Below are 16991 nucleotides of genomic sequence, written 5' to 3'. Positions count from 1 at the left end.
TAATACGTGAAAGGAAAATCAATTAAACAAAAAACAGAAAATAATTTCCCTATTAAAAGTAGAATTTGGTCAAAGCTTAAACAGATCTAATCTTTCTCTTTTGGTGGACTCTGCATGAAAAACTTATGACTGCTCTATCCACTGACTGAAAAGAATAATTTTTTAAAAATCAGACATTCAAATCTATGATAGAACAAAACCTATCCACTTTCAGATATTTCTTAGAAAGGAAAATTGTAAATTTTTCCAGAGAGTACTCTGGTTTTTTGGCATAAAGTAATTTGCTCTTAGTAAAGAATAAATAACACACAGTAAGAAAATATCAATCATGAAGGAAAATTTTAGAGAAAGATTTTAATAGTCATAAGATTGGTACAATGAGAATTACACTGTCACTGTGATTTAGGGCGCCTTGTGTTGCATATGTGACACAATTATTTAAGCTGGGGCTCGCATGACAAATAATGGAGCAAGATATATTAGGGAGTAAACAGGACAAAAATAATTGAGTAGAGAGAATGTGGAAGAGTCAACTCAATCAGAGTTTGGGGAGGGGAGGGGTGCTGGAGTCACACTGTTCCAGACTTAAGCAATGCCACATTTTCTATGTTTGATTACCAATGATAATTTCCACTTCCTTGCTGTCTTTGAATGCTTTTAATCCTTTCCTAAGTTCATAAATAAGACCAATGCCACTTTGGTGTTTCTTAAATTTCCTTAAGAATTACATGAGGGAATGTCCAAGTCACTCTTGAAGACAGGAAGGATAATAAATTCCAGAAACTTCAGAGCTTTTGGCAAATGTTATCAATTCTACTACCAAGATTTTATACTGAAAAAGCAATAATAGGAGGGGACCTCTAATGACAAATTTCTCCAATTGACTTCTCCCTTCTCAGTTGATAACGCTCTTTTCTGTTCTCATTAGGCAGTATGGGAGGTGGGTAAAACTGGGAGAAGATTGTAAAACATTTTGCTATACTTTGATCTTGGTCCAGATGTATAACTGTGGTACAGTTTTTTTGTGTGTTCTCGTAACCTCATGCAGATAAAACCTTCTGATATATACAGCCCATCCCAGACTTTGATTCCTTTTAAATGATCTTGGGACCCCAAAATATCATCACTATGGAAGTGGAGATCTTGGCACCAGTGCCAAGACAAATAAAGCCAGTATAGATTCTACTTAGGTAGAGTATCAAAATTTTTTGAAAAAATTGAAAAGGATTTGCTGTCTAGCAGTGCTCTGGAGGAGAGCAACCTGTTGTATCATGGTTCTCAGGTGATTGATGAACACTAAAATTTATTTCTAATAATCATTCATTCAACAAGTATTTATAATCCATCTATAGCAGTAACAGTAAAAATAGTGTACTATCTTTCTTCTGTGAAGCCATGCTACAGACTGTCGGAGCGTGGACTCCACCCAAGTTGCCTTACTTTAGTTATCATTGTTACCCACGCTCTCTTATTTGGTCTGTGATGCCCAATTGCACACTAATTCAAGATCCTCCATTAAGATTAAGATTGTAGTCTTCAGCCATAGCTCACTGTTTCTCTGGGTACAAAGCTAATTGCCAGATCAAACTTGACAGAGCACAATATTTTCTTTTGAGTCGTCTACGCAGTCAGTGTAGTTCTGACTGCTACACCTGAAATGAGGAGTGGCAAACTTGGGTGTAGGTTATCCTATCTGATTCTGGAGGTGGAGGGGAAATGGTGAACAGGCAGGGTTTCCCATGAAGCACGCATATACATTTATGTATTTACACACATATATTGTAAATAGCCTGTGGGTAATAGCCACACTTTCCACTTTTGTGAGATGAGAACCATGAGATAAGGAAGCAGCATTTTTCAAAGGTCACTTCTCTTTTTCCTGAGGTAAATACCAACTTGATCAGAACAGTTTAAAAGCACCAGGGCTTTAGTCTATTCCTCCCCTCCAGGTCACCTGCTTACTTCTTAGAGGCATTATTCTTCTTCAAGTTGGTATCTACCTCAGGAAAAAGAGAAGTGACCTTTGAAAAATGCTGCTTCCTTATCTCATGGTTCTCATCTCACAAAAGTGGAAAGTGTGGCTATTACCCACAGGCTATTTACAATATATGTGTGTAAATACATAAATGTATATGCGTGCTTCATGGGAAACCCCACTGTTGCTTCTGCAACACACCCACTGTTTTCTCTTTCTATTACCAAAGCCCCACAAAACTCCCTTGGTTCCTCAAGAACTGCTTTGTGGTGAGGAGACCGTGAAAGCACAAGCATTCGCTCATTCATCTGGAGGTTTAAGTTTAATGATGCAACAGTTACAAGTGAGTCTCAGCAGACAGATGGTCCTGAGTTAAGATCCCATCCTGGTTCTCTCTTGTATAATAGTGGCCAAGTGACAGGCCTCAACATCCTCATGGGCAAATGTAAATTATTTTTTGTTTAATACTCACCTGAGGATATTTTTTCCATTGCTTTTCAGAAAGAGTGGAAGGGAGAGAGAGAGAGAAACATCGATTGGTTGCCTCCCACATGCACCCGCTGACCGGGGCCAGGGATCGAGCCCTTAACTGGAATCGAACCCTGGGGCACTTCAGTCCGAGGGCTGGCACTCTAACCACTGAGCCAAATGGCTTGGGCAGCAAATGTGAATTCTTAGAGTACTTATTAGAGGGAGGTGGTTGTGCTTTTGGAGGGCTAAGTGCTATAATGTGTGTGAAGCATTTAGATAGTACCTAGCTTGGTAAAGTGTTCATGAAATGGAAACTATTGTTGTTACAATATGCAGATGCATAAGTGCTAAACTGCATTCCTCAGAAAGCTGATTTAAAAGAATTATAACATGAACAATTATATTGCTTTCTCTTGCTGATCCTCTTGCTAATATCTATCGCTGAGATTGTCCATAGAGAAGCTTCCCTGTTAGTTGTCTAGGGGTCAAGCGGCCTTTGGCAGTATGTTTTGTACTGATAAACACTGACTTAATATGGGCTGTAACTACAAGGAAGAAAAAATAGGAAATAAAGAGAATGGAACCACTAGTGACCGCCTTTCCTGGACAGAGACCTCAGAATACTGACCCCTGTAAACCTACCTCTAATGTTGCAGTTTGAAAGGACCTTGATAAATAATTAAATATACTGCCTTGTTTCATACGTGGGAAACTGAGGTCCCTATGTCACAGACAGAACCAAGGACTAAATTTAGATCACCCTTTTGCTATATATTATGCATGCCTTTTATTATGAAAACTTTCAAAAAAACTTTCAAAACTGTAGAAAGATCGGAATAATGAGCTTCTATATATACTCATCACCCAGCTTCAATAATTTTCAACCAATTGCCACTCTTGAAAAACACTGCAGTTTTGCATCTGGGTCTAGAATCATGTATGTTCCTTCTCAGGCCTATTTAGAACACACATCTAACAGAGCACATACCCCAGGCAAAGAAATGTAAAAATGGAAAGTGAAGAACATAGCATGAGAAACAAAGGCAGACTCAAAAAGTGCCTAAAATGTAAAAAATAAAATAACATTTAAAAATGCTCAAATTGTTTTTAAAACAGTCTGGAAAACACAGACTTGTTCCAAAAGGACACTGTTCCTTTAACTTACTTACTGATCCCACCCAAATCTTGCACCCTGGCCAAATGCCTGGCCACTCTTGCTTTAACTTAGTCTAATAAACATGAATAAAAGATTGCAAAAGATCCAAAGCAAGGACAATTTTTATTTCCCACAGAACAGAGAAGTATTCAATAGCCAGCTCCATCCCCAGCGATGGTCCTTGCTATTGGCACTGGCTTCACCAGTCTTTAATTCCTGTCTGACAAACTTTATAAGGTAAGACATAACTGCTTTGTTTTAATCATTTTAATCAGAGAGGGCCATTGTGGAACTGTGGAAGGCTAAATGGTTTACATACTCAATATGTGAAGAAAGCTGATTAAAAAATTGTATGCTCTGCTATTATTTTAAATTAATTATTAGAAAAATACGACTAATTGTAGAATTTTAAAATGTAAAAATTTAAAATTTATTTTAAAGTTATTTTAAAAATAATTTTTAACTTACAGTCTACTGTGTAGCACTACAATGATGTTAATATCTTTTGAGGCATCTTTTTCTTAATTTGAAACGTTTTTATAATTATGTGTTAATTGCAGAATACTTTAAAACTTGGCTAGTTTGGCAATTTGAACAAAGTATTTATGAGTCATTTTATCTTTAGGTGGAAACAAATGAGATGCAAACACTGTGAGTAAAATTGGTAAACTTCGCTGAAAGATCATTTCATTTATGAGAACTCATAAAATATAAAGTCTTTTGAAGTTATTGATCCTGATATTTACCATCCTCCAAATATTTTAGACAAAAATATGGCATTTGGTTAAAGATAGTCAGTATCTGCATTTATAAAATTTAGCCAGTAGTAAAAATAGAGGTTTATATATTCCTTTCATTTAACTAATGGCATTGCCCCCCTGAAACCTATTTTATTTGTATATGATGTTTAAGTGAGAGAAAGGTGGGAATTATTTTAAAAGGGAGGCAAAATAAAACACAGTAAATGTGATTAGAAATGGATGGGCTCTTAAGATGCCAAACTAATAAAGATTTCAGGACAGCAGGAGAGCTAAAAAACTAAAGAAAGAAAAATGGAAAGGTGTAAGCATGTCCCCTTGCCAATATCAGTAAACAGAAAGGAACACCAAACTTTGGTTTGGGAGAGCTAAATAAAAAATGTTACAGCAAATAGTAATAAAATATGAGACATTGTCATTATTACCAATGATTAAGTTATGTTAGTAAACATTGTCTATACCAAGGTTCTGGTAGGAATTTATGATTAAATGCCAAGAAAACTGTATGAACAGGTGCTTAGTTTTAGAGAAAGGTAAGTCTCTATTTAAAACCAGCTTTTCCAAAGCCCCAAATGAGGCCCACAAATAAGAAGAGAGTGGTTTTCTTCTCATGATCCTGCATGGTTATCACCTTCCTTAGGTTTTTAAAGAGTCATCTTGATTATGTAGCTTGCAAAGTCTCTCTTGTTCTCAATGAAATTAAATTCTCAGTCTCTGAGAAGTTCCTTCTGGTATGGGCTCAACAAAAGAGAAAAGTCATAAGTAATACCAGGGGCATGGCACAATTCCTTTATCCCTCCCCCCTTAAATGCACTAGCAGCTGTGTTTTGCTTCATAGCCTTACCCTTACACTAGTCTTCAAAATGAAACTCGAACATCCTTTTGTACCCTTCTTGGTTAGCAAGGGGATGTCCTCTGTGTATCCTATTTCCTTGGGACAATTCTTGTTCTTTCTTTTAACACCCACCTGTCTTCACACCTGAGCATACCTGGTCTAAAGGGTGGCTAACATTTGATCACTTGCACTTGATGTACTTGCTGGCAGAGATGCGTGGCCCTCCTGATACAGTCAGCTTAATACACTTCCTGCTAGATGATGCTGTTTGAGAAACAGGCCATGGCATGGAGCCATCCATTGGTTCATCCCCAACCTAACAGCTCTGCTTCCCTTTGGCGTTTCTTCATCTGGCAGGTAGGAAAGAAATCAGTCGCCCATCTCCTTTGTCACTGCTTTTGCATGTATTTCTACCCCCTACTCAGAGCCTGGAAAAATCATGCTCATGATTTCCCAGCTCCCATTCCCTGAAGGCAAGGTGCCAAAGGAGGAAAATATGATTCCTTTCCCAGAACTTCTGAAGTCAATATAGTTTAAGCAAGCAAACATTTCTCAACCATGCAGAGCATTGGTTCAGAATAAGCTTTCTTATTGCCATTCTTGGGTACAGTGAGTTAGTCACATGAGAATCTTTTTTTGCCAGGGAAGAGTGTGAATTTAAAAATCATCTCATGTATATAGCAGGGCATATTGAGTGATGGAGATGGCTGAAGATTTTAACCCAGGGTTGGATTTTTTATTGTTAATCTGCCCAGAAAAATAGGTTCACAGGGCTGCTCACAAGGGGTGTGTCCTGATTTTGAGTCCTATATTTGTCCATTAGCTGGAAGAATAGCTATACAAATCTATTTTGCTCTTATATTATTTTGATTTATTGGATGGATATGCAGTTGTGGTCCAGGGTGGAACTCTGGTGGAGGTACAGTTTCCAAAATAAGAGTAAAAAAGAGAAATGGGATTCTATACAAAAGGGCAACTTAATTTTTTACTTGACCTCTGAACTCACTGAAGTTTTGCGTGCAAATAGTAAGACTGAAATGGTGGTGGTTCTCTGCAACCCTGTAAAAATATTGGGCTCGTCAGGAATTAGCTATAATGAAAATGAATGAAGCAACCATGAAACAGTCTGAATGTGGAAATGTCAAGCAGACCCTGTGATTGAACCAGTTATCATATAGAATGGGACCAAAATGTTTTAAATGCTTCTCCCCACTCCCTGCTTCCCATAACAAAATGGGAAATTCAAACTATTAAGATGTGACTCTTTGATTTACAGAAATATTCACTAATAAATGCTTGTTTGTAGTGCCATGATTTATTTGGATTAGAACCTTCTAAAATCTCAATATGCATATTTTTCTGTAAATATGAATGAAAACTCTTTTCTCTAGGCACATGCTAGTTCAATTCCTCAGGATTGGAATTAAAAATAGTAAAAACTGTATTTTATTAGAGTATTTATAATGGATTTTTCTATTAAAGGTGCTACAGGCAGATGATTTTTCACCATCTACCAAAATGTGGAACAGACATGTTTTTTATCTTCTGCTTTTGCCAGCTTTTATGAGTCAAACAATATATGGACAAAGAAAGAAAGCATCAAAGTCCAATTTACTTGCAAGGAAAAATGATCTCCAGGGTAAAAAAAATGTTTTGTTTTTGTTTTTAATGATTAGTTTTAGCCTGTTAAAACACCAATGTGCATTTTTACCAATAACATTTGACGTAAATAACAAACCATATATATATACATATATGTGACATTCTACTTTGATATGATTATATTATGAAGATACACCTTACATACTTATAGGGCATGCTTATAAAAACATCAAAGTTTTTAAACCACTTGTACACTTATTATCTCATTTCAGATTCACAGTAATCTTATAAAATAGGCATGACAGAGATTGCCACTTTCATATTATAGATAAAGAATTGAGGCCCAGAGAGGTTAAGTGGCACACTCAAGGCCGTAGGAAATTAACTAGTAAGATAGCCCTAAGATTCAACCTTAATTTCCCTGCTTTTAAGTTTCTTTTTCCTTTACTGTAGCTACAGTGTGATGTGTATAGCAATTTTCTCCCTTAATTTCAAAAAGTTAAAAAAACTAAAAACTACAAAACACCTACAGGAGGAGCCTCACCAATACGACACACAACCTGAGAAATAGGTAGAGTATTAATTACTTCTAGAGAACTTTGCCCAATGTTTGTTGAATTTTTAAACTATGATGCACTTTTTCCTCCCATTTTAAGCGGGTTTTACTTTGGGAAGGTGCTTAGAATATATGGTATTTTAAAAATTATTGCTTTTGACTTGCATGATTTTACTTGAGAAAAAGAATGTTTAGGCTCGCAAAGAGATTTAGCTCTTTACACCTTAAGCCCTATCTACAAGGTGCCTCTGGATTTCACTTCTCTCTTCTCTCAAAAACAAATACACAACATATCAGCTCAGGGCTTTTCTTATGCAAAATTGTTTCAGGAGTAGATACAAGTATTTTGCCTAACAAATTTGCTCTATTTCAGATTCCACTTGCTTCATAGATGTTGTCTTCATTGTGGACAGCTCTGAAAGTTCTAAAATTGTTCTCTTTGATAAACAGAAAGATTTTGTGGAAAGCCTGAGTGACAAGGTTTTCCAATTGACCCCAGCTCGCTCCTTGAAATATGACATCAAACTGGCAGCCCTTCAGTTTAGCAGCTCTGTCCAAATCGATCCACCTTTCTCTTCTTGGAAGGATCTGCAGACTTTTAAGCAGAAGGTCAAGTCTATGAACTTCATTGGGCAAGGAACTTTCTCTTATTATGCTATCTCCAATGCCACTAGGCTACTTAAGAGAGAAGGGCGCAAAGATGGTGTAAAAGTAGCTTTGCTGATGACTGATGGCATTGACCATCCAAAGAATCCAGATGTTCAAAGTATTTCTGAAGGAGCCAGAGCTTCAGGAATATTATTTATCACCATTGGACTTTCTACAGTAGTTAATGAAGCCAAACTTCGTTTGATATCTGGGGATGCATCCAGTGAACCCATTCTTCTGTTGAGTGATCCAAACCTTGAAGATAAAATTCAGGATCGCCTGGTAGGTATCTAATGGGTTGGTTTGTATACATACTTCTCATTATAATAGTAATATTTTGATTGTAAATTCTGTAAGAATATATACTGGGTCAAAAAAGTGAAAGGAAAAAAAAATCCACCTTGGAATTAGAAAGAAGAATCTTTCCGAAGTCTCTCTTTACTTCCTTGATAGTTTATACCAGATAAACTTGGGAAGTACCAGGCTCATTCTCTGGAGTAGCATTCCTAACTTTATTGCTTGCCAATGCTGAGGATTTAAGGATTAATTTCCATCATGCACCTCAGACATCCTGGGCTCATTGAACACTGCTGACTTAGACTCAATTTGTGGTCAACTTATGGCCTGCTATCTTTGTATTAAGTTGACCTTTTTCCCTTTCCACATGTGCAGAAATATTTTTTGACTTTGTCTTACCTACTGCCATATTATGCTCATAGACTTCCAATTAAAAAATCTCCTTGTTTCTTAGGTGTTAACAAAGTCACTCAATGTAAAATCACCTACAACCTGCAGTCACCCAACACTTTCTCCCATCAGATCAATGAGCCCCTCTTGATTGGTCTGATTGGCTGTGTCAGTGCTTTTTTCTTTATGGGTTGGTTGCTCAGCTGTGTGTTACAACCTTTCCTTGCTGCTTGGTAAAACACAAGACAAAGCAATCAAAACAAAATCCTTCACAATATTTCTCAAGGAAATAACCCCTGGAGAAAAAGTGGTTGATTCGTTAAGTGTTAAAAATTGATTTCCTTAAAAATATTGATTTTCATTGATTTCTCAAGAAGAGAGCAAGACTGTGTCCTGCGGGTACTGAGCATTCATATTGCTGTTTTGTATAGGTTGGAAAAACCCCTCAAGCTCCATTTCAGAGATTGTTTTGCTCCTTTGTCCCTTCCTCCAGTCTTTTCCCCAACATTACTCTTAATTTTTTACTCAGTTGTTTTCAGCACGAGACCCTGAGTTTTTCTTATCTAAATGATAATTATCATGTCTTGAGCGCTCTGTGTATTAGGCATTGTTCTGAGAGCACTTTACATATTTTTATTCATTATTTACAATAATCTTGTGATGTAGATACTGTTATTATCATCATTCTATCATTGAAAATTTAAGGCCGGGAAAAGACCTCAGCCTGCATGCTTAACCCTGTAAAGTCTTGTTGAGGAGAAATAGCAGCTTGGGGTGAATGCTTCCTGTGAGCTGCTCTTTTGTGTGAAAGGGAGCTGTGCAGGGTGCCTGGCTAACTGCCTTGTCCTGCTTGTGTGGTAATTTAAGGAGTCCTCACCAGTGAACCCAAAACAGAAAGTTCCAGTATGTGCAGGAGAGAACTCTGGGGGTGTGAAAATGAGTTGCCCGTTGCTGGCTGTAGAAGATGCAGGACAGGCAGCTCCTTGTTTGGCCAGATGCGAAAGCTCAGGAGTTCCTGCTCCCTCCAGGCGCACCCTCACCAAGAGCTCCTGCGCAGCGGAGAACAGGACCTTGGCAGTGGGCTCGAAGCGAGACTGTTTGCTCGTTTCTGGGGAAACCAAAAAATGACCAAGCGTCCTAACGTGATTTCAGCTTGTTTGTTCAGATGGAAGCTCTGTGAACAAGCCACTTCTTAGAAGGAGGCGCTGCTTTCCAAATACTTCCAGAATCCAAAGGGCTTATCAGGCTCTTCAAAGAAAGATCTACCAAGTTTCAATGTTTCGAATCGCCACTTTTGGGAGGCAGAACTTGACTTTTGATCAAACCACTGGCAAAATTGCTCATCTAATTTATTTTTATTACATCATTAGCTGGATTTTTAAACTTGTTATTTTGAAATAATTATGTAGTTGACTTTAAAAAATAAGTTAATTAGGTATAATTTCTGTACAAAACTGCATTTACTTCAAGTACACAATTCCATGAGTTTTGATAGATGTATACACTGAGGAAACCACAACACAAGTAGGATACAGAACATTTCTAGCACCTCCAAAGTTTTCTCAGGCATCTTTGCAATACATTCTTCCCATGTCCCGAGCTACTGCTGACGTTGACTCCTCACTCTAGATTAGTGTACACATTCTAGAATTTTATGTAAACAAACTCATATAGTGTGCGCCCTTCCTGTGTCAGGCTTCTTATTCCCAGCATAATGATTTTAAAATTCATCTGGGCTGCTTTTTGTATCAGCACTTTATTCCTTTTTATTGCAGAGTAGACTTTAGTTGAATTTATGGACATGAGTGTCCACCATGAATAGATTTTGTAGGAGTCAAGACAAATTCAGGAAATCATTGCACATCCTTAACAGCTCTAGTAGGAAGTGTAGTTTAAGAACCCCATGAAAACATTACAGTTCCGAATCACTCAGGAGAGACCTGTGATTCTAAAGTGGAAAATATTTTTATTGCTACTTTATGATGGTTTACATAACAGTATTGAAACCTAAGAAACTCAGCCCAATCTCCCAGATATATTACTTGGTCCTTTAGAAGAGCAAGAAACAGTATGCAGAGAGAAAAAAAATTCTTCACTCTACCACCTTTGGTGTTAAATTTATAAAAAGCCTTATGTGAATAAAGGTTGTGTCAAATTTGTCTCCTTCTCTGAAGATTATTAAGAAAAACATCAGTTTAGTGTATCCGCTTCTTTACATCATAAAAAGAGAACAACTTGATAACTGCTGTGTCATCTTTAGAATCCTATGCTTTATTAATTTATTAATTCTAGCCCACTTCCCAGTTTTTCAAGGCTTCCTCTCTTTAGAGCCTTACTTCTGTCCTCTGTTTAAGATTTTCTATTTTGCTAAAGCTGCAAATATTTGTTTTGTCATAGAGCTTGTGATCCTTGCCTACTGAGTTCTTTATTTTCATGCCATTTGCTGTCATGCTATAACTTTTGCAGCTTCCTCACATTTCCTCTCTTCCCTTGACCTCACAGTCGTTCACAAAGTTAGCAATTCCTTTCTCCTAACACATATATGCCATCACAAAACTCTGGCTCCATTAATAAAATGCACTTCCTTTTGACCTAGTAAGGGCCTTTATCTACACTTTTCATTAAAATACAGCGTCTGCCTGGACCCTAATTGAACATGCCCTTCCTTCTGGCTTCCCACATTCTCCACACATCCTGTCGCTCAGCCCAACTGAAAGCTCCCACTGCATCCCAAGGTCTCCAGCTCTGTCCATGTGGGCCTCTCCGTCCACTCTTTTTAAATGTCCTTCCTTACTGCTTCTTTTGTCTTATTGCCCACACAAGTCTTTATGACTTTTTCCTCATAAACTTTGACATATAGAACAGCATTCCATCAAAGAGCTGGTCTTTTGCATTCCTCCTTTCAAAATTACCCAGCAAATCCACCTATTCCGAGAAACTATCTTGTTAGCCCCCCCCCAATCCAGGATCTTCCCACACGCTGGTTGCTCTGAACTATCTGTTTTCTGGTTCTGGGGCTTAAGACTATAAGTGCCCTTAGGGATGGAGCTTTGTTCATTGTTTCAAACAGTCTCATCTATTGTGCAGTTCTGGGTCCACTTTTGTTTCCATAGAAATATAAATTCCAACAAACACAAAATCAAATGAGTTCCAAAAATAATTAGTTAGTTGTGTTGTTATGATTTTAATCCTCATGGCACACATTTTTAGATAGCGGAAATTGAATTTTCAAAGGAAGAGCTAGAAAAGCAAGAAATTACACATCAGGCACAGTAGCAGCTAAATTCATGAGTTTAAAATTGATAAGGACACTGCTTATTATAAAAGGATTGTAAAGTGAAAAAATTTGAATATTCCTTTATTTCACTAGTTGTTCTCAAATACTATAATTTGACTTGTATTATAAGTTGTTTTATTGTCTCTCTTGAACTCCTTTCAAATTCCTTTTCCCTCTCTTTCTCCCAGAAGAAACCAAGCTTGTGACATGTTTTAAATATTTTCATAATTTGGGTCACATTGTTTTTTCACTCAATGTTCTTGAGATTTTATTTTAATGTTGAAATTCGTAGATCCAATACATTCACTTTACCTGCCGAATAGTATTTCATTTATTGATCCCTTCCGTTACTGGTGGATATTTTAATTACTCCCAATTTTTCACTATTAAAAGCAATGAATGCTGAAATGCACAAGAATTTCTCTAGGCTATATCTGGGAAGTTTGTCAGGACAATAGGTGCAAACAAGGACTTGTCCTGGGCAGCCTGGAGATAAAGTATGCACATCTTCAGCATTCCAGGCACAGCCCAAGGTCATTTTACACTGAGGCTCCCATTGTATCTGCATTCCCATTTCTCCACATGACCTGCTAGATCTTGAAGATACACCTTTAAGACATCATGTGCTTTCAACCTGGACTTGCACTGGCTAGTGATTTTAAATCATTGGGTTGGGAAGGGGTGGAGGAAGGGGGGAAAGAGGACCACAGGTGAGACCTTGAATTTTGTATAGGGTCTGTGGACAGAGCTTTTCAGGTCCAAAAACTGTGTGGTCAAACTTTCTCATTTATATGTGTAGAAAATGACTTGCCCAAGGCCACATGAGCAGTTAATGGTGGAAACAGAATGAAAACCATGGAGGACACTTAATTCCCAGCCTAATTTTTCCTCCCAGAGTTAAACTGAGCTACTTAAAGCATTTTGCTATATCTTCTCTCTCTATTGTTAGTCTTAATGTATATAAAAATAAAGTCGAAACAAAACTACAGGGATGTGGAATCCTCCATAAAAGTATAACTCTGACTTATCTTTAATTTCCTCATTATGTTCTTCATTTTTAATATCTTGCAACGAATATTCTAGTGTTTTTTACTTTTGCTTTCTGTTTTATCATATGTATGTTACTCCTTCTGAGTCAATCATAAGGCATTAATTTGACTTAGAATACCTATTCTAAGAAAGCACTAATTCTATCTGTAAACATAGGTTAATTTTTTCCCAGGGTTTGACTTAAGACATAGCCTTCAGTGCCCTTGTCAAATAATATCCACTGAACTGTATAGTAAGGTAACGAGGCCTAGATATTGGACTACAACAAGACTGTGAATTTCTCTAAAATTAGGAATTTAAAGTAATTTTGAAAAATTCTCTGGCTAATTCATTTCTGTGTGGGTAAGTCTGAGATAGCACTGAACTTGGTCAGGCAGCTCAGCCCTAAGTGTGTGACCGTGGACACGTCACAACACTGCAGACTAAGTTAGCGTCCTTTGCAAAATGAGAGGTTCAACATGATTGACTTCTAAGGCTCGCTCATTAATATTTCATGAAGTTACAACCTTAAGATGAATGTTTTAATGTTTCCAAACAAACACATATATGTTTAGGGATGGAAAAATAAAAAGAGAAAATACACAATTATGTATTCTGCCTAAGTCTTTGTAACTAAAAGTAAAAAATTTCTCATTATGACTGATTAAACTTGTAACCAAATTAAGCTTTTAGCCAGATCATAGAGCTGATAAAGGAAATCAAAGAGAAGCATAGGAGGCAATAGGGTAAAGTTGCCAGAAAACAGAATAACTTTTAATGTTAGTGCCCTTCATGTCTCCTGTTATTATGTGGCTCAGAGTATTCCTTGGGTGGTTGGCTGGTAGGCTTCATCGCTTTCACAAGGTTAAAAAGGCTGAATTGCTATTCTTCTTGGAAATTGCATATCCCATAGAGAATAATTAAGACTAATGAGAAGTTGGAGGCAGAACCATGAATTGAGTTAATGTTTCATTCTTTTTCTCCTCCTAGGAGATCTTGTTTGAAAAGAAGGTAAGTACTACTTGCTTTGAATAACTCTAAAAGCTCGAATGATCAAATCAGCACTATAATTCACATTAGAAGTTAGGTGTGACTAAATAAAAATGCTTAACTCTTTTTAAAAAGAGCCACTCTATTTCTAGGCCACCATCTGATTTTTTTAGGCCACCATATCCAATGCAGGTTGGAATATTAGAAAAAAATTTAATGTGATTTTAGAGACCGATTTCAGAAATTAATGATAACCAAATGACAGTTTTTGCCTAGTTTGATAAGACTTCCTTTATTCTAAGCATGTCTCTGACATCAACTACTGGGGGTGGAGGAGTGTGGGAGGGGTCCTCCACTTGAGGAGGTGTGCCTGGTGTTGGCCAGGGTTAGGTAGAGTGTTCTTGGCTAAGAGACAGAGCTCAGAGTCTCCCCCTGCCACCTGCTGGTTGACTTAAAGCTCATTCTTCCTGATGGTGGCAACCAGGCCAAGTGGCAGAGAAAGCTGACCAATATTGGTTGGATAGTACTTAGTACAATAGATGACCATCAGCTTGCTGAGGTCTCCTGTAGTGAACATGTGTTTCCTAATGCAATGAGTTTGGAACATCTAAACTTTGTTCTATAAACTGCTTATTTAACATCAGAAAATTTACACAAAATATTGCATGAAATAATAGGAGCCAACCAAACCTGTAGAGCACATTTCATTGAATTATATGTGGTCAGATATACTATTGTTTTATGTGCCATTAAGGCAAAAAACCAAACAAACAAACTTTGGTGATTAAACTATGATACAATGCCTTATTAATTATGATTTTTCATTTTAAACTTATGTGAAGAGTCCTTTTAGGTTTATTTAGATACAGATTTTTAAATGCTGTATCCCTTTTGTACATACATATAGGAGAAAATACAAGCAAACTAAATTGGTTATTTCTAAAATATCTTCACGTTCAGAGTCTGAATCTTCTGACTCACATTTTGTCTCAGAGTCATTGATGGACTTGTTTTTCTATAAAATATCGGCCTCTGTTCCATCAAAAGCACTGGTGATACAGCATTTCTTAAGAGTGCTGCAGTCGTGCCTCTGGAGTTTTCTTCCATTCATTCTGTCAGTTTTGAAGTGTAAATGCAGAAAATAGCAGCTTCATCAGGATTGGGCTCACTCTGATTTCAGAGATGTTATAATAAAGAAAAATGTGCATCTTAGAATTGATTAAATATGTTTTAAGTCAAATGTCTTCCTTTGCTGAGTAAAGGAGTATTTGATATTTGCATATTATTGAGCTTTGATGTGTTATATAAAAGAGAAACAGCAGAAATCCCGAGTCCACTGAAAGTATTTATCTTCCCCTTTTTAAACTGGCAACTAGATGCTTTATATATCTATATTTGATAGGAGGTCTCTTTAACCATGGCAATGTTTAATAATACTTTATTAGCTGGTTCTTATGAGATCTGAGTTTTCCTAGAAGAATTTAATAAGCAGAGCAAAATTTCCATAAATTTCTTCAAGGGAGTGTTCCATTTAGTAATGTACTGGATAAGATTTGAAATGTTGTCTTTCATGATGTGTTAATATTGTATTTCGTTAATGATTCAGTGTGAACGCAAAATTTGTGAATGTGAGAAGGGGGATCGAGGCGATCCAGGGCTTCCGGTGAGTATATTTCTTCTTTGAACTTAGGGTCAGGTCAGGAAGTCCCAATGATGATCACTCTCCTCATACTTGAAAATACCAGGGCTTTTGGCAATGTTGAAAAGCAGTGGAGTGCAAAGAGCAGCAAAAAGGGAAATGCTTTCTCTCTTTTATTCCTAAAGGGATGCCTTCTGTCCTTAGAAATAATAATCCTGGGATTTTACTGGCCTGAGCCAAGGGCAGATTTGGTTTAGAATGCTGAAATTGTTCCCACAAAGGTTATTTCAGCATCACTTCTCATGTGGCAACTGGTGCCAGAATTTCTCAATACTGAAGTGAAAATATAGAAAGATCATCCAAATCCTCAGTGCTTTAGGCAAAGCTTTGTTTGGTCCACCTAGAAACAAGCAAGGGCAATACCCTGTGGCTTTGTGCGGAGGAAGCTCTGGTCAGGAAGCCCTGGGGATGGAGTGAATTCTGTGACATGGAATGATATCGTGATGACTGGAGATGCTGAACATTTCTCTAACACCAGATCATCAGAAAGCACTCATGCTTCTTTTTTCATGTGATTTATGTGATTCCAAACCTCGATGTTCAGAAGCACAGTGGAGATAAAATGCTTGAACTAACACTTGTATTTGGGGGATGGGAAGGGAAATGTGTGCTGTGAACTTCTTAGACTATGACTCATTTTACCTTGAGACTTGAGTCCAAAGGCTATACTTTTTCAACCCTCCCTCCCAATCAATTAGATAATGGGATTGTCTTTTTTTTCAAAATACAAAGTTTGATACATTACATGATAATGTGACAGTCAGTAGAATCTAACTTTAGCCAAAGCAAAGGCTTAAATTTCCCTTCTCATAAAGTCTTAGTTTATACTTATTACACCAAGGGATCACCAGTGGAAGGTTTACTTGTGATAGTCAGTTGTTTTAGAATGAACAGTAACAAAACTTGCCATAGCTGAGCTAACCTGACAGCTTTAGTGGAGCAATATTGTTAGAAGAGCTAGTCCCATTTTTTAATAAGGACAGCACCCCCCACCCCCACCCCCAGGCATGACTCAGCAGTTGAGCATCAACCTATGATCCAGGAGATCACGGTGTGATTCAGGGTCAGGGCACATGCCAGAATTTCTGGGCTTGATCCCCAGTGGGGGGGCGTGCAGGAGGCAGGCAATCAATGACTCTCTCATCATTGATGTTTCTATCTCTCCCTCTCTCTGAAATCAATAAAGATATTTTAAAAAATAATAATAATGACAGCTATAGAACTGTATTATGTAACATTTATTGGGTTCCCACCAAAACCAGTTCTCAGAAAAGTGAGCTTTTTGATGGGTTGAGAGTAGGAAAACGA

General features: G+C 37.3%; 1 protein-coding gene across 1 annotated transcript in view; it reads left to right on the top strand.

Annotated features, from left to right (window-relative positions):
• Positions 1-3758: 3758 nt before the first annotated feature.
• The window catches only part of COL28A1 (collagen type XXVIII alpha 1 chain), a 137732-nt gene continuing 124499 nt past the window's right edge, over positions 3759-16991 (top strand). The window contains exons 1-5 of the mRNA XM_087821415.1: positions 3759-3839; positions 6678-6834; positions 7727-8283; positions 13985-14005; positions 15591-15647. Coding sequence (XP_087677541.1) covers positions 6714-6834; positions 7727-8283; positions 13985-14005; positions 15591-15647 — 756 coding nt within the window. The 5' untranslated portion in view covers positions 3759-3839; positions 6678-6713. The remainder of the gene's footprint in view (positions 3840-6677; positions 6835-7726; positions 8284-13984; positions 14006-15590; positions 15648-16991) is intronic.

The sequence above is a fragment of the Miniopterus natalensis genome, chromosome 10 (assembly GCF_054644295.1).
Source record: "Miniopterus natalensis isolate mMinNat1 chromosome 10, mMinNat1.hap1, whole genome shotgun sequence".
Classification (NCBI taxonomy): domain Eukaryota; kingdom Metazoa; phylum Chordata; class Mammalia; order Chiroptera; family Miniopteridae; genus Miniopterus; species Miniopterus natalensis.
Note: the sequence above shows the minus strand (reverse complement) of the source record. Positions and strands in the feature narration are given on the sequence as shown.